General features: G+C 41.9%; 2 protein-coding genes across 2 annotated transcripts; one reads left to right on the forward strand and one right to left on the reverse strand.

Moving 5' to 3' along the window:
- Nucleotides 1-948: 948 nt before the first annotated feature.
- Nucleotides 949-20,108, reverse strand: SKIL (SKI like proto-oncogene). The gene is made up of 7 exons (XM_071438083.1): nucleotides 19,970-20,108; nucleotides 17,127-19,040; nucleotides 12,278-12,375; nucleotides 10,665-10,906; nucleotides 10,218-10,459; nucleotides 8,975-9,199; nucleotides 949-6,107 (listed from the first exon to the last, which is right to left on the reverse strand). Exons 2-7 carry the CDS (start codon nucleotides 18,231-18,233, stop codon nucleotides 5,946-5,948), a joined length of 2,076 nt encoding a protein of 691 aa, XP_071294184.1. The 5' UTR covers nucleotides 18,234-19,040; nucleotides 19,970-20,108; the 3' UTR covers nucleotides 949-5,945.
- Nucleotides 19,355-20,265, forward strand: LOC139594652 (WAS/WASL-interacting protein family member 1-like). Its single transcript, XM_071437014.1, has 2 exons — nucleotides 19,355-19,362; nucleotides 19,428-20,265. Exons 1-2 carry the CDS (start codon nucleotides 19,355-19,357, stop codon nucleotides 20,263-20,265), a joined length of 846 nt encoding a protein of 281 aa, XP_071293115.1.
- Nucleotides 20,266-21,616: the final 1,351 nt, after the last annotated feature.

Here is a 21,616-nt window from a genome sequence, read left to right on the forward strand (position 1 = left end):
ACAAAAGCAAGATGGGATGCAGAAATAAACAAGTTTAAGTGGTACAGTCAGTTCTTAATTTTGTTCTATATTGAAGGCTGAGCTCATCATTGTAATTTTCATCTTTATCCTGGTTCATACTGCACCTTTCTCTCTTTATCTGTAAAATACAGGTTTGCAATTATCTGAAACATCATCAGGATTTCCTGTATTGGAGAGAAGTTCCTTAATACAAGGACAAAGTATTTATGCACTGATTTGAGGGGAAGAAAAAAATACCAAAAGGTGTGTGAATGTGCTTTCTTATGCATCAAGAAAATCTTCTCAGTATGAATAAAATCCCCCAGAAAATCTCCAAAACATTATTTGTAGCAAAAGTTAAGGTAATATAATCACATGGTTTACAAAAACTAAGAACTCCTGAGAGTCACTCACCATCAGCAGTAACTATTTTTTCAGCAAATACAGCAAAATTCTCATTTCTAATTTTAACTTTGGATAATCTCAGCATTTGATCTGGCAATGTGTGTTTTTAATCTCATTTATTATTGAGCTATGGAAGAGAGTTGTGAACAACTCACACATTGCTTGAGCAGTGAAGCAGCAACAAAGCTGGGCACCAGAGAACTTGCCAAGTATGCAAGGAGTTCTATTTTCAGGTATAAACACCAAATTTATGCCAAGATACATAAAAAGCTTGGTGGCAATACTTCTACAGAATCTTAAGAGCTTTAGGAAGTGGATCCACAGAGAGGGATGGTTTTGATCTTGTAGATTTTGCTTAAAATACCTTTTAGAGAACTGGGGACCTGCCACAGGCTGTGGGAGCTCTAACAGGTTTTGGTGTAATCAGATTTTAATTTACTGTAATCAAAGCAAGGAAGGCTCTGTCCTTGGAAAAGCAGAGTTAAACACCCTCAAAGAGCCAAGTTTAGAAGTCAGTGCTCAAAAATACGACAGAGACAAGTGTTCTGACATTGCAGTTCTTTATTTGTTTTTGAGTCCACGATCTATACAGGTATTTACAAGGCATGGAAATGGATAACAGCACAAAATACAATTGAGGTATAAGCTAAGAGCACAGTATGTCATGTTTCAATAAATATAATTCAAAATTTGTAAACTAAGTGACCAGATAGATGCATCTTGTCTACTAAAACCATATAAAATATCTGTTAAATCTCACGTGAGGTAGAGGACAGTTTTGTGTGTCATGTGATGCAACCACAGCAACGCTGACAATAAGACTGTACATCATTGGCAAAGTATTAAGAATTGTTGAATGCACTGATCATTTTTCACAGGCTTTTCTATGGTTTCAGAATTGTCACTCAACCTGTTGCCTCGAGCTAACACGGACTCAGCTGTTTTGCAGCTACTTTCTGTCGTTTGAGAGAATTATACTGGCATGTCAACAGCAATAAATACTTTAGAGAGTGAGGATGAAAACACAAAAAATGTTCTGTCAATCACAGAAAGCAACGTGATGGCAACGAAATATTTCAGACCAACTTTTTATTATTTCCTAGAATTCGTTTAAATACAGTACAGCTGTGCTTTCCTTTAAGTGAGGTATCTCTTAGAAGAAAAAAAAATTCAATTGATATCGTTACACTTAATTAATTTTCAAATAGCAAAATTTTATACCGTGTTTGCTGTGCTTGATGAAGTGCTTAAAACTCATTTTTCAAGCATTTTCCAACTGAACCACTAACCCTGAAAAAACCAATTTGCTAAGTAATGGAGACACACTATAAAATCATCGTGCAATTCATAAGCAATAACTGCTTTCACAAAAGCTAAAAAAATGACTGCATTTTTTAAATAGATATATGCAGCAAATAGAAAATTCTACAAGCTTTCTGTAAAGAAAACCAATGAACACTCACACTACAAATGTAATGAGCAAAAAGAAAATTGAAATTTGCAGCTTTCTGCTGCTTACTATCAATGGCTTAAATAAAATTACCGAAATATTGCAAGCACAGGTTAATAGGTAGGAGAAATTACGTCTTTTGTAGACTTCACCATGTTATAGAAAACTCTGTTGTGTGGATTAATTACACGAATTAAGTGCAGAAAAAATACAAAGTTGTTATCTTTACTGACAATCAAAATATATACTCTACAAACAAGTGAATTCTAGGAAGCTGACCACAACAGCATTTCGAGGCCAACTTCCCAACTAATGCTAGGAAAGGTTTCCAAAAATTTCATAACACATTCTAGCTATCCCCTCCCCCAGTACAAAACAAGAATGTATGAATAAAACATTGTGACTTCTAAAATTCAGGCCAAGACTTATTTCTTTTCAGGCCACCAGTAGCTTTATGCTCCCACCCAACTTTTCCTACATCACTAATTGCATTTTGCCTTTACTATGTACAGATGGTTTTACATCTAAGCTATCAATATATTAAATACAGAATAAAATTAGTTTAAGAATGTGAAACATAACTACATTCATCTAAATACTCCAACTGAACGATATGTTTTACAAAAACTAAAACACAGACTTAACTAAGTTTGGAGATTTAGATAAAAATCTCTTTTGTTGAGGGACACCTGGTTACACTCTGAGTGAGGTGTTTCCAGACTGCCAAAATTACAAGAGTTTTACCCTCTAAGCTCTCATATTTTATTGATTAAAATATACAAAGCATGTTAAATTTCTCTTTTATAAAAGTATAGGAGCAAATTAGGTATTCACTCCCAATCCTACTAATTCCAAAAGGTGCACTAGGCAACTTCCATCTTGGTGTAGGTGTTTAAGAACACAACTTTCAAATTATAGACAATTTTAGGGCTTTGTTCTACAGGTTTCATGTCACAACTACCTGGGAAAATTACTTCTTGCCTGAAAAGGTTAGCAAGCAATGACTGAAGGCAAACCAAATAAAACATAAAATGAGCATGCTGTGACTAAAAGCAAAGATCTAATGACTGATTTAGTCTCTACCATTAAGTGTGCACTTAAGTGAGGGCCCTCAAGTGTGCATTCCAAGTTCCTATGTCAGGCTGTAAAATGAACCATTCAACAGAATAAGGATAAGGTAGCAAACAGAAGGTCAACATATATTTTTTCTAAAACTTAAGAGCATTATTTACAATTTACTAGAAAACTATCTTTCAGAGACTGTGAGCACACAAAGGTCTATGGCACATTTATGTATACATTATTACTTAAAATCAGTATAAAATTAAGTCTACACATATGAAAATTGTTTATGTTACGTCAAGAGCCTGAAAGTAGTATTTAAGAATTTTAAGAGGATTACAATAATTTAAAATGCATTCTAACTTTAGATTAACTAAATGGAATATTTACAAAGCTACTTTTAAGGTCATTTTAATAAATGTTCCATTGGCTTTACCAGCCAGATGTTCAAAAATAATTAGGAAGGCCTTATCTGCAATTGGAATTGGTGAAACTTCCTATAGCTGATGGAGTTCTTGCAACAGTGAAAATTTTGGTATAAAGGATGGCCACAGCATTTCCAGAGCCTCCAGCAGTGACCCAAGTGCTGGCTGAGGCACAGGAACCTGGGCTGCACCTCCATGGCCACTGCTGGCCAAGGGGAACATCTGAGCAGGACAAGAACACAGACAAGACCTGAATGGAAATGGAATATTCACTATCCTACTAATAGAATAATCCAGCAGGGTTCCAAACAGCTCAGCCATAAATACTGTGGTGCATCAGCTGTGGGAAGGAGCTGTGGCTTTACCCACACCCAGAGCCTGAGCCGGCCCCACCACCCCGAGAGGCAGCACAGAGGGACTCTGTCCATGCCTCAGCAGCACCCAGGTGGGACTGCCCAGTTCCCAGCTCAGCCAACACAGGATCTGCCCATCCCACTGGGCAGGCTCAAGCTCTGCCCCCAGCCATCACACCCCAGCAATGCTCCTGCCTGCTCTCCATGTGCCCATGGGTCCGGTGGCCGGACAACAAAACATTCCTGGTGCTTTTAAAGCAAGTGGTGCACACACAACCAAAACCATTGAGTCAGCTCCTTTCCCTCCAAACCAAGCTGCAAAGACAGGCCTTTTCCTTTCTAGTTTGTTTTTTTTCTTTTTTTTTTCTTTCTTTTTTTTTTTGTTGGTTTTCTTTCCGAAGAAAAAAATTTGGAGATGGGAGCTGAAGAAGAGAAAAATATAATCCTGGTATTCTTTTCCAGCAGGGGGTGGAAGATGATCTTTAAGATCCCTTCCAACCCAAACCATTCTATGATTCTCGACACTGACAAAGAAAAATTTTTTTTTCATCTAACTTGCTTTACTTGTCAGTGTAAATGTGACACAGAGCTCATAAACAAAATTGTACAGTTATTAAAAAAATCATCCTAATACTCTGTGTCATTTAATTTACCACCTCATTTCTCATTCAATTTAAAGATATGTGCAATTTTATCTTTCTCTGTGATATTTAGTCTTGTTATATCACTAATAGAGAAACAAAAAAGGAGTTTTCAGTTTTACTAGTTGAGGGGAAAAAAAAAAGATCAGTGTAGGCTTTTACTAGTGGTTTCATCCAAAATTAACTGAATTATTAAGAGAATATTAAACTTAAGTACCTCAAACCAGAAACTAAAAGTACAAGTTAAAATTATGTTGTGAAACACTAGAATTACTAAAATATTCCTATCACTGACATGATCAGCTGACATCTGCCAGCTGCATCCAATTTTTTGGAGAGAAGTGCAAAAAAAGTTTTTGTTCATCCAACTTTAGCCATGCATTTAACCCACTAGGAACCAGACTTCAGAAGTACTCAGACATTATATATATACATAAAACAGTAATTCTGTACAATTACACATTTCCCAATGTTATAGCTTAACAAACATGCTGTATTTTCTTAATTCATGGTAACCCTACCATGCCATTCAAATACAGAGACTATCAAAATGATTTTTCAAAGTGCCATACCTCAGAATTTTATATTTTAAGCTATGATCACAATGTCAGTTAAGGCCTGTTCTATGTGATGAAAGAAAAATCCACAAGTTGGCAAGAAGCTCCAAGTGTGGAGGCTTAGGGTACTGAAGAAATTAATACCTATTTCTTTATAATAAATATTCTTTTTCTTGAAAGCGTTAATATCTGAAAAACAGTTAAGTCAAGCTTTCTCAGTTTCTAAAAGGAAAAGCCCCACCTTTAAGCCTTTTAATAATGTTTCTTTCATATGTACTAGACAGAAAACAACAGAAGAAAACTTGTGAATTTTTAACTTCTCAAGATTCCACTGTAACTGCAATTTTTTTAATTCACAAAACCAAAACAAAACAAAAAACCAACCCCTAATGTTTTCCAGCAGAGCAAGCAAGTGCTGGCTCTAACACTCCTTAGACTGATAATGAGTTGTTAAATAGACAATACTGAAAAGATCAGCTGACTTCACACAATGAAATTATGGGAAAAACTCATGCTGGTAAATCACTTTTGATACTCAATCATCAATCAGTTGTGGCAATTTTGAGCTCTGTCTTACAGACAAAAAGCTGCCTTTACTTTCCTCAGTTCAAGAATATTTAATTCTCACTGAAACCCAAACTATTTAAGACCTTGAAGAATTGAGGATATTTTTAATGTACTTTTATAACTGGATGTGCAATTGATAGCAAAATAAAGATACCCACACATGTTTTAACAGACAATGTTAAAAGGTGTAGAGTCCTTAAGACTGCATTAGAAATAGACAGAAACTGGTCACTCTAAATCAAGAGTTTCGTATTTTTCATCGTTTGAGAAAAACACCAGTACAAATCAATGCAGATTTTCATTGGCTAGGAAAATCTAAAAATGTCTATCTCTATTTATTTATATCTATGTATATGTTCATCTGGACCTGTCTGGAAATAGAAATCCAGAGAGAACACTTTTTCTCAGCACACAAAAATTGTTCACAATCATTAAAACCAAAACACCCTGTTTGAAGGACACAGTCATGCTTCCTCTTCCAATTTCTATTTTCCTTTCCCGTTTTTGGAAGATTTCAGGATCTGTAGCTTCAATTCCTTTATCATCATCTCCAGCTTTTCCCGAGCCTCTCGTTCCTGTCTCAGTTCATCCTGAAGCTCTTGTCTATCTGCCTCTGCATGATCCAACCTCTGCCTCAGCTCTGCCAGCTGGGAAACACAAGGCACACAGAGGCAGAGTCAATTTTAGCAAACAAAGGGTCACAGATGGCCACTCTATGCATCCAAGTATTTCAGTCCACCAGACTTATGCAGTTATCAAGTTATCACTTACCTGCTACACCATTAGCAAACAATGTCAATGTGCAAAGCTGCATAAACGTCATACTATAATTTAAAAAATGAGAAAATCTAATTTTTAAATGCAGATAAGTTGTAGCTATATGAACTGTCACACCAGACAGTGTATATACACAATATATACAATATGTACAATAACACACAGAATCTGTTGGGAAAAATTGTGATGATGTTTGCATTGGATGTGCCACAAGTCCCAGAATAGACTGCATTTTTTCATTTCCCAGGTCCATTTCCCTTACCTGACAAAATATTACTTCCTCATTTCAAAGCCTGAGTGTATTTCTAGAAGAAACAAAATCACCAACACTGTTTTCTGATATTCCTTAGTATAAATGAAATATTCAGAAAATTTTGAGCATAACCATCTCTGTGTGTATGTGTTCAAATATAAACCTGAGTCCACACAAATGTTTTTGTGATATATTTTGTGTTTAAACACAAAAATTAAGTATTCTTTTCCTCTTTGGAATACATCAAAGTTCAAACTTGCTAGAATGTCACCAAAGTTATTTACAGTGACATCTGGAAACACCTTTTCAAGTGTGGGAAAGTTCCTTATTGCTTATAGTATACTACCAGCAGTTAAAACAGGAAGGAGACTGGAAAACAGCTATCCTCCCTCCCATTGATTCATGGGCTTATTTCTTACTAAAAGACCATCCAATTTATTTATATGTTTTTATAATTTCATTCCATCTAAGTTTATTATAATTTAATTCCATCTAAAAAAAACCCATCTGCCTTTGTAATGATAGGTGTACATCTGTACCTGATGAACATTATCACTAAGCATCCATCTCACTGAGAATTAGGAAGACAACTCATTTAAAGGAAAGAGCAGGAACATACAGGGTATTAATGGTGTTCACCAAGTGCTACAGAATGTACTGGCTAAAGGGATGGCTGTGCTGGTTTTAGAGAAACACCACATTTCATCCCCACTTCTTTAATCAGAAATATTTCAGCAGTTCTTAGCCAACAACAGGCTGTTAGTGCAAGTGCTGACTGCACAAGTGCTGCAGTGAAGTGCTGCAGTGCAACAGTGCCCACTGCCTGCATGCTGCAACATGTCTCTGCCTTTGATTTCCAGCTCTAAGGAAAGGCTCCAGGACTGGTTATTCTGCCTTCCTGTGACTGACAGGGTGAAGCAAGTATTTCAATAAGGAAGTCAAAAAAGGGGGCAAGACGGTGCATATTCAGACAGGCCTAGAAAGGAGAAGAGACTTTTAAGCAAGCTGCAAATACCAAATTCTTAATTCTGTTTAGTGCACAAGGATTCCTCCCAGTCCACAGTTCTGAGACAGAAAAGGCAGCCTGGGCAACTGCTTCAAGAACACATCAGATTAAGGCTTTTTTGGAATGCTGTATATACAGCTTGGGAAAGTTCTCTGTTCCCAAGACCTCTGTTTAATTCTGGTGCTTCTTGGAACCAGAATCTACTGCAAGATGTGATAAATGGTAAAAAAGGTTCAAATTATACATTGTGAATAGATCCACCATAGAGGTAATAACAGAGTAAATTTTTACACAAGGAATGTATGTAGTTTTCAAAGTCTAACTTCAAAAGGAACACACAACCAATCTCCTTGGGGAACAATCCACAGTTTTCACCCTCCAAAGGGAGTGAGCTGCACCAGCCCTATAAAACATGCTGTACATGATGATCTCCATAAATTAGAACACGTTGTTACTTGCACTAACAGGGCTTGTACCAGATGTTTAGTAAATCAGGCCTTAGTCAGAGAGGATTATTTCTGGCAGCAAAGGCCAGGAATCAGTGGAGTGGGACGTCATGAAATTAAATTCATGAGAAGGATTTACGATGCGAGTCTCTGCCCTACTCACCAAAAATACCAAAACCTGTCTCTCAAGTAGTGCCTGTTTCTCAGTTTGAGTCAGTCTGAACAGGAAATACACAGTTGTGAACAAAGGACCACAGAACTTTACTGAGCTCAAGCTTTAGATTTTGTTCACTTTAAAAATGAGCCTGTTAGGATTAGTTTTCTGTGATATGGTGCGAAATTAAAAAAAATTAATCATAACTACATCTGATTTTTTAAAGGGGCATTCCAAGGTTCCCTTTGTCATTAACTATATTTTTTCCCATTGGAATAACCTCCAACAGAAGGAAGCAATACTAAAAGCTAAAAGGAAAGTGAGAGAAAAAAACAACTCCATAGGTTTTGACATATGAATCTAAGAGGCTAGAATGAGAGACACCAATATGATTTTCACTTCCAAGAAAAGTCTTGGCCAAATGTTTTGTCAGAGCCCAGAAGGGGCTCATCAGATACTGCAGAAGGTTCTACCACCAAGGAACATGAGGAGCAGCAAGGTATGCTGCTATTCTGACAAAAAGAAGGTTCAGAGGTTTGGAATTTTTTTTTTTACATAAAGTAATGATAATGTTAAAGTCTGTATCACGGGCAAGCCCATATACATTAAAAACAGAATTTCTTTTAAATGAGGGCGGAACAGACCTCAGGTTTAAGTTTAATATTTCATCAATAATATATATTTCTGTAAGTTACATTCTACCTCAGTTTCAATCAAGGAACAGGAACATAAATATTGCTGACAGTGACCTATTTTGGTATCTGTCTGTGGTGTCAGAACAAACAGAGAAAACGAAACCTTAAGGTGGCTGAACAACACCTTCACAACTTCCTGATACACTAAACATGTTTTGTTTGAAACAAACCTTCCCTTCTCACCTGTGCTGCATATTCAGCTTCTTTATCTTTTTCCAAATTGGAGTCACAGCTACATTTTTGCTTCATCACTTGGTCCAGTTTCTTCTCCAAGTCTCTCTGCTCAAAATAAAATTCCTCCATTCTTTGTGCATGCTCTGCTTGCAAACATTCGAGTTCTTTTTGTAAATTCTGCTGCTCTTCAGTCAATTCCTTCATAGCTTTAGAGTTGCTTAACATTTCCACTTCCTGTAAAGAAAGATCAAGATCACATACTCCTTCCTTCTAACACCAGAAAAGTAAAAAAGCCTCAACTTAAAAGTGTTTCTGGAACCAATGAGGCCAAAAAGACCATTTGTAACTACCAATAACAACAGCCTGATAATGGTATTTATCTACTTATCAATGACAGCATGGAATTCTGTAACATGTATTCTAATTTTTAAGAAATTACTTTTACTTCCAAGTACATGGAGCTTTCAGAAACAAATTTGCACTTCCAGCAGTGAACCTCAGGAAGCAGAAGCACTGATTCACTAAAATATACTTTGAAGATGCAAGAAGTGTAGCACCAGAAAACAAAATCAAGTGTTTGATTTCTTTGTCCACTGACATTTTGATATTTTTAAACTCATATTTTTTTTAAACTTATCTACAAACTTAACCTCCAACAGCAGAACAACTTTGAAGTAGCAAAGGATCTAGGGCCTTATCTGAGCTCCTAGATTCTGAGATTAACATTTAAATTAAAATAAAATAAATTAAAATATTAGCTCTGTTCCATGGATGTAAGAAGCAAAGACAGTACTGCACTGAATTCAGAAAACAGAAATGTCACAAATGAACACCAGCTTTTAAAATAATCCATTATTAAAGAAAAAACTAAAAATAAAATCCCTAAAAGCATGGCTTAGCAAATGGGAATAGGAAAGTGGTATTCTTTTTTATACAGGGCAGTGATAAGACCATTCCTAGAATACTGATATCTGCATCTTTAAAAACCTGAAACTGAGAAATTTCAGAAGATACAGCAAAAGCAGGAGCTCCTTGGACCCAGCAGCTGCAAACTGAAGAGGCACCACTTATTAGTGGGCTCAAAACTCATGAACATAAGGGACACTGAAGATTTGGTGTCTGGATTTAAGCTGAGACAAAGATGATCAGTGTGCTCTGGTGTTTCTAAATGATGCAATCTGACTGAGGAGCCAGCCAGCCCACAGCAGCTCCCTGCTGCCCAGGGGGAAAGGCACTCAGACTGCCACGGTACCATTTGGAGCTGCTGCTTCCTCCGCAAAATCGTGTTCAGCTTCTCCTGCTGCTTGATGTAGGTTTTCATGACTTCTTCCATGATCCTTCCCTTGTCATCCTCACAGCTGATGTCCTTCATGAGCGTGGGGGACAGGGTTGGTGCATCAGCACCTCCCTCAGCACGGCCAGAGTCCCTGGTGATTTTGGAAGAAACGCGCTCACACTTTGCACCTCTCGCAGCACGAGTTGACACGGGAGGATCTACACAGGAGAAAACAAGAGAACAAGAATCACACAAAGTTCAAATTCCAGAGTGAAACAAATGCAAAGAAAACTGAGATCACAAAAAGGTGGCGGGAATTTTTGGAAACCTGAAGTGACATCACAAAATTCTAGCTCGGTGTAAAGCTTTTCAAAATTCTGTGGTATAAAAATCAAAGCTCTCAATATAATTCTCACTACTCACCTAAACGTTTATTTGGCTGCTCCACCCCAGTTTTCAAGTCAATTTTTTCCTGTTCTTCAAGAGAAAGCTCTGGATAGGAGGCAGCTTTTTTGTGCTTTCCACTACTGAGCTTCTTCTCTGACTGCCCAGGTGAGGATTTATTGACTTCTGAAGCTTTTACTGATGGTTTTGCAACATCCTTATATTGAGATGCAAGAGACACATTCGGGGCAACCACTTTATCACACATATAAAGGTAGTAACTGAAAAAACAGCAGAAAAGTAAAATTCAGAGGTAAGACATAATAAAAGATGGCTGGTTGAGAGCAGAAAGTTTAATTGAACATGAGTTCAAACTATGAAAGCATCAATGAAAAAGAAGCATGTAGTTTTTAATTTTTCCTATGCAAAAGGAAAGCCTAACAACCCACTTAAACTTTACTGAGTAGATTATCTAGATAAAGTTTTGAGGTTATCAAACAAGTAGATTTTTCAAAATGGCTTATTTAAAAAAAAATTACAGTAAATCATATGAAGGCTTCATTTAAATGCAAAGAGTGAAATTAGAATGCCACTGAATCCAGACTCTCCAGCATTTTCCTAATCCTTATATCAGCAATGGAGGATGGGGAGGTGATCAGTGAAGAGGGAATGAGCACCTCACTTAAGTAACAAAGCTGTGTTCTGCCAGTCCTGGGGCACATCTGAGACCAATGCTGGACCTTCCTTCCCAGGTATACTGAGCTGCCCATTTGGATTTTCACAGCTCCTGGGAGCATCTCTGTGTCCCACCTTCACTTCAGCCTAGTTCAGAGGGAAGAGAGCCCCAGGTGTGCTCAGGCCAGTGCCAAGATCACCAGTGTCACTGGAGTTCCAAGTGCTGTCTTCAACATTTCCCTTTCTCCTGGTTCTGAAGGAAGGCACTGGCAGAAACACAACATGAGGGCCCATCACAGAAGTTCCTCCACACCCCTCTCTGCGTGGGAACCAGAGTGATGTGTGTGCAACAAAAAGGGTCTGCTCTGACCCAAATTCAGGACCTGTGCAACCACAGGGGGTGAGGGCAAGAGGAGCATCAAGAAAAACCATTTCCCTCACTGCTGCAGGTGACAAATTGGGTAAGAAGTCAAGGAAATGCACTTGGTTTCTAAAACTAGGAAACCAGCCCACAGACAATGCAGCTGCAGTCCTTGTTCCACAGTGGGAGAAGGCCTTCAAACACCTCTTGGAAGTCTTTTCTGGAAGGAAATTAAGTGGTCCTCATGGTAAATAGGCCCTGTGCAGCTTTTCCACATGTATGTATTGTATTACCATATGAAAGATACAAGTTACCTCTGTCATTTCTACTAAGAAAGGGGAAATTTTAATTACATTTCAATTGTATTGCCTGCTGAAGAACACCCACAGGTCACAGCTTGAGTCTTATAACAAAAAACACTCATAAGCAGTTCATTAGTATTTACACTAAGAAGTGCATAAAAATTTAGGATTAAATTATTCCCGTGTGATACCTGAAGAGTTTTCCTAACAGTTCATGTTGCAAATACATTTTTTCTGTCTGAATTATACCTAAATAGCCAAAAGTATTTGAACACTTCACAGTGCTTATAGTTCTATATAGGAAACTCAGTTACCTGGGGTGGAAAAAGGAAGGTGGTTGAGGATCAGTTTCTGCTTCTTGCTTTATAACTGGATACCACTGCGATAATTCCAGGTTCTGCTGTGGCTCTGCCTAAAGGAAGTAAAATAAACTGGTAATTGAAACATGGATACAGATTATTTACATTTTCATAAGCACTCCTCAGAGAAATGCCATTTGCACCATTAATACAGGTACACCAGAGAAACTGGGGCACTGGGAAATGGGGTGTCTTTGGCAAAGGTGCAGGGTGATGCAACCCACAGAATTCTTTGATCTCCAATTTACCACTGTGGGCAAAAGAGCAATGAAATGAAAGAAAAACGTCTTTACAGACCTATCTAAAAGCTCTGCTGAGTTTCCAAAACTCTTCTAAACAAGCCTGGGAGAAAAGCAGAAACTAGGATTCCCAACAGGTTGTAGGAGCCTTTTGTAATAATGTGTCTATATAAAGTAAGCAACTGCCAGATACTTTATTTCAAAATTAAATGGAACAGTGTGCTGGTGTTCCAGGGACAGAACTTTCTTCAGTCATCACAAATTTTTATTACACAAGTAGGCAAAGCTGCTCCCAGTAGCATGAAAATGCCATTCCCTTTGCAGTAGCAAACAACATTTACTCAGGTGCATCAGAATATATAATCTTAAAAACTTCTGTGTATTTTGCATTTGGAAAGCAATTCTTGTTCTGTGTGTCTTGAGAAATATTTTTGGAACTACTCTTTACTAGAAATTCCTGGTGATACTTTGTGTTCCCCTGCAAAGTTGCTCTTAATTTCAAGTGAAAGGTGTCTCACCATATATTTACAATATTCTCAGAGCTAAGAAATTGATTGGTAATTTCAGTGTATTAGAACAGCCTTGGGACATGGGGTTTTGGGTGGGGTAGCAGCCTGTGGTTGGCTGACCCCAGGCAGCTGCCAGGCACCCACAGAGCTGCTCCCTCAGCACCATCCCCAGGGCATGGAAGGGAAAAGAGCAAGAGAGCTCCTGGATGAAGATAAAGCTGGTTTAAGAGGTGAAGGAAAGAGAAAAACACAAGTGAAGCAAAGGGCATGGCTCAGTCCCTCCCTCAGACAACTGCCCAGCCACCCTCCAACAGCCTCCACCTTGGATGCCAAACCCTCTTTCTCCTCCTTCTATCCCAGGTTTTATTGCAGTAGCCAGAACATTGGCATGTTAGCCACAGTTTTAGCCACAAATCCAAAGCCCAGCACCACACAGGCTGCTACAAAATAAGTCAACACCATTCCAGCCAGATCCAGTACCTTTCACAAGCTGCTCAATTAAAAAACAGCTCAAAAACTTAAATAATCCTGTACTGAAACCTTTATGTAGTGTTTTAATATCTCCACAACTTCTTATGTGCTACATAATCAGAGAAGTTTGTATTTTCCCACCCTGGAATAGACCTTTAGAGAACTTCATCCCTGGCAGTGACACCAGTGTGAGCTGAGCCAGGGTCTGCAGAATCCAACATCCCCAACCCTGGCAGGGACCAAACCCCACCTGCCCCATCCTGACCAGAACTCCCACCCCAGGAAACTCAGCTCTCACAATGAAACTGAAATTCCAGCCCTGCAGTTCCTCAAATCACTTCCAACACAGACAGAAAGGAGGGAGGGAACAAGGAAGAGAAGCTCTGGAGTTGTAAAGTCATAAAAAGGCTTTAAATAAAAAAGATTTGAATAATCTCTAGAAAAACGGCCTCATCCTGACACTTGGCAAGTTTTTTCTACTTACTCAGATCATTCCAATAATTTAAATAATCACATATAATCTACTTATACTGCAGCTAGTATGCAGTGATCTGATTTGAGCTTCAGATCACATTTGTCCATGTTTCAGGACTCACATTTTAACATGCTTATATATTTACATATGAAATTATCAGGTCATCTCTATTTTCAAATTACTAGGTCAGATTTTTGCCTTTTTTTTTTTTACCTATTTCAAGTGGAAACTGAATTTACTATCTACCCACTAGGTGAATCTTGCAAATGAATTTCATAGCATGCAATCAAATTTTTTACTTAGGAAAGAAAATGAAATGTTACCATAAATAAATGAAGTCTTTTTCTAACAGGATTCTTCCCTCACCATTCAGGTAAATGAAATAAGGCATCTATTTATATATATATATATATATATATATATATATATATATATATATTTCATTACCCAACAATTTGTTTATTTTAGATGCTCTTAAATAATTCTATGAACACAATAAGTTGAATTGAATTGCTACTACTCAAACTGATAAAAAGGTTACATGAAAAATTACTTGTTTTTCTTTAAGGTTAATTGGAGAAAGCTGTTCTATAAGGAAAAAAAAAAATACATAGTTAAGTAATGTTTCAGTGTAATCATTAAGCCAGTAGTTTTAGCAGAGATTGGATTTATAAAACCCCCACACTGTGACCAGCTCAAGGAATCAGCCTGAGAAGGAAAGCAAAGTTTTAGTGCAGAGATGATGAGAAACTGTCGCAAAGTCAAAGGGAACAAGGATCTGTCAGTGCAGGAATCAGCAGAGACTCGGTGACAGCTGTTCCATGAAGAGCAGGTGGATGTTGCACTGCAGCCTAGAACTCCACAGAAAATTGTGACAATCAAGCACACAGATTACAGCTTTCTTGTTAGCACAAAGAACAGAAAGGAATTAATCTCAAGAGTACTTTGCTCTTAAAATATTGAAACAAAAGTGTATTTGCACTGTGAGGTGAATAAACTCAGAGTGAAATGCTAAGGAGAAAGGCAAAGCATGGCATCCAGGATGCTCCAAGGACTGTGGGATTTAATTAATTCATTATTACTAGATGGGGAAAGACCTAGCCAAGGGCAACTGTTCTTCCTGGGTCCTCCAAGACAAGCACAAAGGATGTGTCAGCACTTTTGAGGACTGACTCAGCAAAGGTGGTGAGGAGGTGACAGAACAGCAAACAGAACATCCTGCAATAAATTCCCTTAGGAGTGTAAGGAAAGGGAATGTCTACGTGTTGTACCTGAGACCTGAAATGAGGAAAAGAAGTGGTGGCTGCTCCATCCCTGGAGCTGTTCAAGGCCAGGCTGGATGGAGCTGTGAGCAATCTGGGCTAGGGGAAGGTGTCCCTGTCCAGGCCAGGGGAGGGGAATGAGATGATCTTTAAGGTCCCTTCTAACCTAAACCATTCTGTGCTTCTCTGAAGCAGCCTCAGCTCCCCCAGGACAAGGAAAGGGAAACTGTACTCCAGCACTGCCCTCTTAAACTTTTTTACTCTTTTCTACTTCCCAGATGAATATCCACAGGATGAAAAAAACCCAAAACCTCCCTCATCATTGTACTTTGCTCAGGTTTTCACAGCTTCTGACCCTGTTTTCACACGTTGCTTTGTAAGAAAGAACTACACAGGTCTGCAATGAAGACCTGCAGAAAGTTTTACAATTTCATGTGCACCAATCCAGTCCAAATTACTGCCACTACTCATTTCAGCTGGGTTTTTTTCATCTCTACAGATGAAACTGAAAGATCTCATTGTCTGAAATCTGCTGCTGTGGGAAGAAAAGCAGCATTTATAGGTGTGAACATAGAAGAGTATTTCCACTGCTGCATTCCACCATGCTGTAGCTCCTTTCTTACACTGGCACTGCAAGAATAAAGACTGACATGTCTTTATCAGTTGAAAAGCAAAGTCTCTTTGCTAGGAGACTGCATCTTCAAATAATTCAGCATGTGGAAGCATGCCATACTGCAGACTTCCATGGGAATCTGCTGGTAAAATCTCTTCCTGCAGACTGGCACCACTGTAACAATACCTGTTACTACAGTCAGCCTTCCTGCAACACCAACTTTTCAGAAATTTGTGCTGAAAGGTGTCAGCTCACAGCACCCCTTTTTGGGCTCAACCATCTGTGCTGCTCCTGCTGCTATTTTGAAATCCACCACAAAACATCCAACAGGCAACATGGATTTATCAAACCAGCAGCCATCAAACAGACAGAAACACTGAATACACGGAAAAGAAACTGTCATGGGGCAGAAACCATTAAAAGCCTATTAAAGTCTATACCCCAAAATTGTGTTTTCTATGAACATCTATGATATTAATGTTTCTCTGCTGCTTGTCCTATTATTTAAAGTAGCAGCTCTCCAAGGGACAAATAAGCTCTGTATTTTGGAACCACAGCACAGACTTGCAGCAGTATTTTAGGAAAAAATAAGATGTCTATTATTAACTATTGTCAAGATACCGGCCCACAGCTCATTACTTGGGCTGCTTAAAACCCCCTCTTTTTGGCATATTTCACTGCACAAGTGGTTTAAACAGAAAGCTCTTGCTGAACAAGCAGACTTTGGGCTTCTAAATAGCCATTTAGCAAAGCACCATTACCCTGCACACAAGTCATGAGATGGGTGGCCAGCAAGCCAGGTTGCCATCCAGCCTACGTTGCATGCTGGAGTACAAATAACAAATGAAGAATTCATTTGTAACACTTGATTTTCAAGCTCCTTTCTGCTTTGCTCAGCTGCTGCAGCACATGCTGCATAAAACCTACTCAAAGGTCAAATGGGAGAACAAAAATTTTCACAATAGCCTGAATTTTCCAGAGTCTGTACACCTTGGGACAGAACAAGAACCAACAAAGCCAAGCCAGCTCGAATGGTTACTTGCAGCCCAAAGAGGAAAGAAATTACCACCTCTCTTAATGAGAAATGTTATTTCCATGGTGAAGCTCTCACAAATTTAACTTAGGCTTGATGTGACAAGTATTCCCACTTAGAAAAGCCAAGTAATGTGCTTCTAAAACAAGTACTTATGTATGAGCAGAAAGAAATCTGGGAGTTTTACACCAGGTGAACTTACTTTGGACCGAGTTCTTTTCTGATTTTTCTCACTGAATTTCTCCTTCATTTCCTCCAAGAGATGCTTCAGCTCTCTCTCCTCAGACGTGCCCAGGTATTTTTGGTTAATGTGCAGGTAGCAGTGCCACTTGGCCGACTCAAACCCCCAGTGGCAGGTCCTCTTGTCAGGGGATCTGTGTGAATGCATCACGAAGGTCTGGGGTGAGAACATCCCGTAGCATTCCAAGCACTGGATACAGGGATCATCCGGGGCAAGGTAGAACTGAGGTGCAAACAACCCCTGGCACTTGCCCAGGCATTCGTGCTCTACTTCAAAGGCACTGCCAGTCTCTTTCAGCTGGGCCAAGGTGTTCTTACCAGGGAGGAAGCTGCCACTTTGGGGAAAAGTGCGAGGGCGCAGTAAAGCGTTGCATAGTCTCTGAGCGTCCGTCAGCGTGATCAGCCCGCAGGACGGAGCGTTGAACGGAAGAATTCCCAAAACCTTCAGAATGTGAAGCTGGTCAGAAGTGCACCTGGAGCAGTAGATGTACAGCTCATCACACACCGTGTTGATCTGCTGCAAGGAGAAGTCTCGGAGAACCGAATTCAACACTTGAGGCAGGCAAAGTCTTTTTTCCCCTCCGACTTTGAAACAAGAGATGGATTCCCCCTCCAGCAGGGTCTGCGTGAGTTCCGTAGAGCTGTCTGGAGGGATGAGCAGCGGACCAGAGAGGATTTGTGGTGATGGGAGAGGCAGGAAGACAGTGGGTGACATACTCTCCTGGGAATACCGAGCTGAAAAAGCTGCAGGTCCACCCAGCGAACTCTGGCTGCTTAGGTGGAACTGTGCCAACGTGTGCTTCAAACCTGGATTTAAACTCAAAGGCTCAGATAGTGAAGCACTGTTTGCCTTGGTGGTTTCCCCATCAGCCTCCACCGGAGTTTCGCCATAGTCATCCAGGTTTTCCTTCTTTATTGTTGGCAACTTATTTATTACTACCTGTACTTTGTTATTTACATGCATTTCTGTCATTGCTTTTTTCAGTGGAGGACTCCCATCCTCTTGGATCCTGCTCCTTTTTTGGTCTGAGACCAGACCTAGAGGGAAGTTTATCTGTGGGCTTTCCATTGCTTAACACTGAGCTTTAATTAAGCCAGTCCTGAATGTGCATTTTCTTGCCTTTTCATATAAAAAATAGTTTCATGGGATCTTGGATTACCTCAGGTACACCAAGCTGCACGCTCCTTTCATTAAAACATTACTTCTTCAGCATCCAACAGTAAAAACTGTAACCCATTTTGCACGTAATACCGTAAAATTACTAATGGAGAGGTTACACTATTTTCTTAGTTATTTGCTCAATTTTATAATATAAAAACCCCAACGGAATATGTATACAAAAGGTTTTCTTCAAAGCCTAGCCACTACTTTACACAGTAGTCTTGTCCAGCAATTCAATAAAAAACGATGTGCTGATGCATGTTCATCCTCGGTTTTTTTCCTTTAAAAAATATACTGTCTTTTCAAATAAGTCTCTATTTAAATATTAAAATAGAAAAATGGGCTCAGTTAGAAGAATGTCAATCTTAACGAAACGTACTTTAAGTTGTGTGAAAATTTTATTCAGCACTTTCAGCTCCCAGAGATCAAACACAATCTTAAGGGCTTGCTTTATTGTGCTGCCAGCTTTATGATTTCACCACCACCACCGTGACAGCTACTATGGCAGTTCACAAATAAATCCTGAAATTAAAGGCTGATCCAGAGCGACGGCAAAAACTGAACGTCCCTAGAGAGTCACCTTTCGCACAGATGTCACTGGAGTGTGTCACAATTTTCCCAGCCCAAGTTATTAGCAATAGAGGTGAGATCCAGGCCATGGGCTGAATGCATGCCGTGTGCTAGCACAGAGTTCTGCCCGTCCTTCCTGATAACCTGTGAAAGAGAGAGAGGCCATCACAAGCAATCCCAGAGTCTGCTCTGTACCTAAAGGGGCTTCAAGAGAGCTGGAGAGGGATTTTGACAAGGGCAGAAGCGTGACCGGAGTCACAGGACAAGAAGGAATGGCTTTAAACGGAGAGAAGGGAAGGTTTTGATTTGATACAAGGAAGAAATTATTCTCTGTGACAGCAGTGAGGTACTGGCACAGGTTGCCCAGAGAAGCTGTGGCTGCCCCATCCCTGGAAGTGTCCAAGGCCAGGTTGGACAGGGCTTGGAGCAGCCTGGGATAGTGGAAGGCGTCCCTGCCCATGGCGGGGTGAGGGGTGTCAGAAGAAGATGAGCTTTAGGGGCCCCCTGCAACCATCCGGGATTCCCTGCCAGAGGCAGGGTGCGTTCCCCAGTAACTCGCGGAACACCGCGACAAGCCCCGACCGACGGGCGCTACCGGCGGGGGAGGGGGCGGTCCGGAGCGGCTCTCCCGGCGTGCACACCCGAAAGGACGGGCGCTCCGGCGAGCCGCGGGCCGGGCACCGGCCCCCGCATCCCGGGCACCGACCCCTCGCCCCGCAGCCCCTCCCGGGACGCCGCACGCCGCCGCTCCCTCCCGCGCCGTGACTCACCCCGGCCCCGCCGGCACCGCTCCGGGCACGGCTCAGCCCTTCCCCCTCCCGCCGCCGGGCTCGCCCCTCCGCCCTGCCCGGCTCCCCGCCGTCCCCAGCCGTACCGCGCCGCTCCGCCGCCCCCGTGTCCCTGCCCCCCTCCCATCCCCGGTACCCCGCTCCCCCTCTCCCCACCGCCCCCGCGCCGCCTCTCCGCAGCCGCCGCTCCCTCCCATCCCATCCCCCGGCGGGCGCTCCCGCCCTTCCCCCCCGGCTCCGCCGCCCCGCTCCCCGCCGTTCGCAGTAAGTTCCCCGGCTGCTCACCCGGCGCCGCGGGGGCTCCGGCGGCCGCGGGGAGCGGAACAGGCGCCGCGCTCGCGCCGCCCACCCGTGACCTCACTGCGGAGACCGAGACGGCGGCGGCGGCGGCGCGCGGGCACGAACCCGCCGGCGGCGCGCGCCGGCCCCGCCCACTGTCTGGGGCAGCGGCGGGAGCGCCCGCCCGCCCCTCCCCCGCCCGCCGCCGCCTCAGCGCCGGGAAACCCGGCCCGGCCTCCCCCCAGCCCCCACCGCCGCCGCCCGCGGGGAAAGAGCAGGAGGATAAATCAAAAATAAAATAAATAAATATATATGTGTAATATACATTAAAAAGTGAATGTACATGGAAAAGTGTTCTTTCTGCCCGGGTTCCCCTCAGCCCGCCCGGTCAGAGCCTGTCCCGCGCCGCTCTGTCGCCATTCCCCCGTCGGCGGCCGAGAGGGGCCGGCTGAGGGACGGGGACGGAGCGGCATCTGGGGCGGGGGAGGGAGAGCGGCCATGGCAGAAGGGGAAAAGCCGGGCTGGAGGAGGGCCAGGCGCTGTCGGGGAGCTGTCGGGCGTGTCGCTCGCCTGAGGCGCGACGGCGGCGGCGGCGGGCAGAGGCCGCCAGCGAGGGGCTCTCCGTGACTGCGCCTCAGTGACTGTCCCGCAGCGAGGCTCCCGCAAAGAGGGTCCCCTCTGTCTGTCCCTCAAAGAAGGTCCCTCAGTGAGAGTCCTTGAGTGCCTGTCCCCACGAGGGTGGGCTGTGCTCTGGCACCCCACTGCTGGGGACAGGGAGACGCGGGGAAGGCGGGACAGTGTGAGGGTGCCTGGCCCCGCAGCAGTGTCCTTCGCAGTGTCCTCAGACCGCTTCCTCCAGTCACGGGCTCGCAGGAGATGCTGAAGCGCAGGAGACGTTTTGGGAAGCGAAATGATCAAACCGCGGAGAGGCGGGGAAGATGCTCTTCAGGGACAGCTTAGTCGCTGTACAACTCGTTCATGTATTACAAGTTTCTTCTGCCTGCAAGAAGCCCAAAGCTTTTCAGTTTACATCTTTGTGAAGACAGCGCTTCAGCTGGGATTACGGCGCAATCCAATTTGCCGTTTCCTTTCATCCCACACAGTTACATATTTTGATGTGAGCACAAAAGCACAGCACATGAAAATGGGGCAGTTGTACAACCACCAGGCACCGCTTAGCACCGGCCAGCGCTGCCCTAAAGCCGTCCCAGGAGGATTATGGCACAGCCACAGAACCTGCCTCGCTGCTGAGAGAGGCGTTTGGTGCTCTTTAATCCTTGACTTCGCACCTTTGATGATATGCTCAGGTTTCCTCCGGGCTGGCTCGCTGATGGAGAGGCCCTTGAGCATCACTGCAAAGCTGCTTCACGAGTCACCTCTTAACTTGCCACATCAGTTGCACTATCTGCAACAGTATCTACAATTTCTTTGGATCCGAGTGATCTTTAAGGCCTCTTCCAACCCAAGTCATCAGGGTTTTATAGAAAAGCAAACATTTTTGCAAAGAATACTAACACCCACTACTTATTTATTAAGCAGATATAAGAGCTGCTTAAAAGCCACAACAATATGGCAGAATTAAACAAGATTTCTGAATCCACCAGCTTTTGGAGCAGATTGTGAAAGATATGAACCTATGAGGGAATCGTCTAG

This window comes from Agelaius tricolor, unplaced genomic scaffold (assembly GCF_023055355.1).
Source record: "Agelaius tricolor isolate 1412-34295 unplaced genomic scaffold, bAgeTri1.0.p SCAF_12, whole genome shotgun sequence".
NCBI classification, from domain to species: Eukaryota; Metazoa; Chordata; class Aves; order Passeriformes; family Icteridae; genus Agelaius; species Agelaius tricolor.

Bases quoted from the DNA above. Each gene is read 5' to 3' on its own strand.
- SKIL (XM_071438083.1), bottom strand. From the start codon at position 18,233: ATGGAAAGCCCACAGATAAACTTCCCTCTAGGTCTGGTCTCAGACCAA. The intron at 10,907-12,277 runs GTAACTGAGTTT...CTGTTTTTTCAG, and splicing joins CCTTCCTTTTTCCACCCCAG to TTACTACCTTTATATGTGTG. The intron at 10,460-10,664 runs GTGAGTAGTGAG...TCTCCTGTGTAG, and splicing joins GCAGCCAAATAAACGTTTAG to ATCCTCCCGTGTCAACTCGT.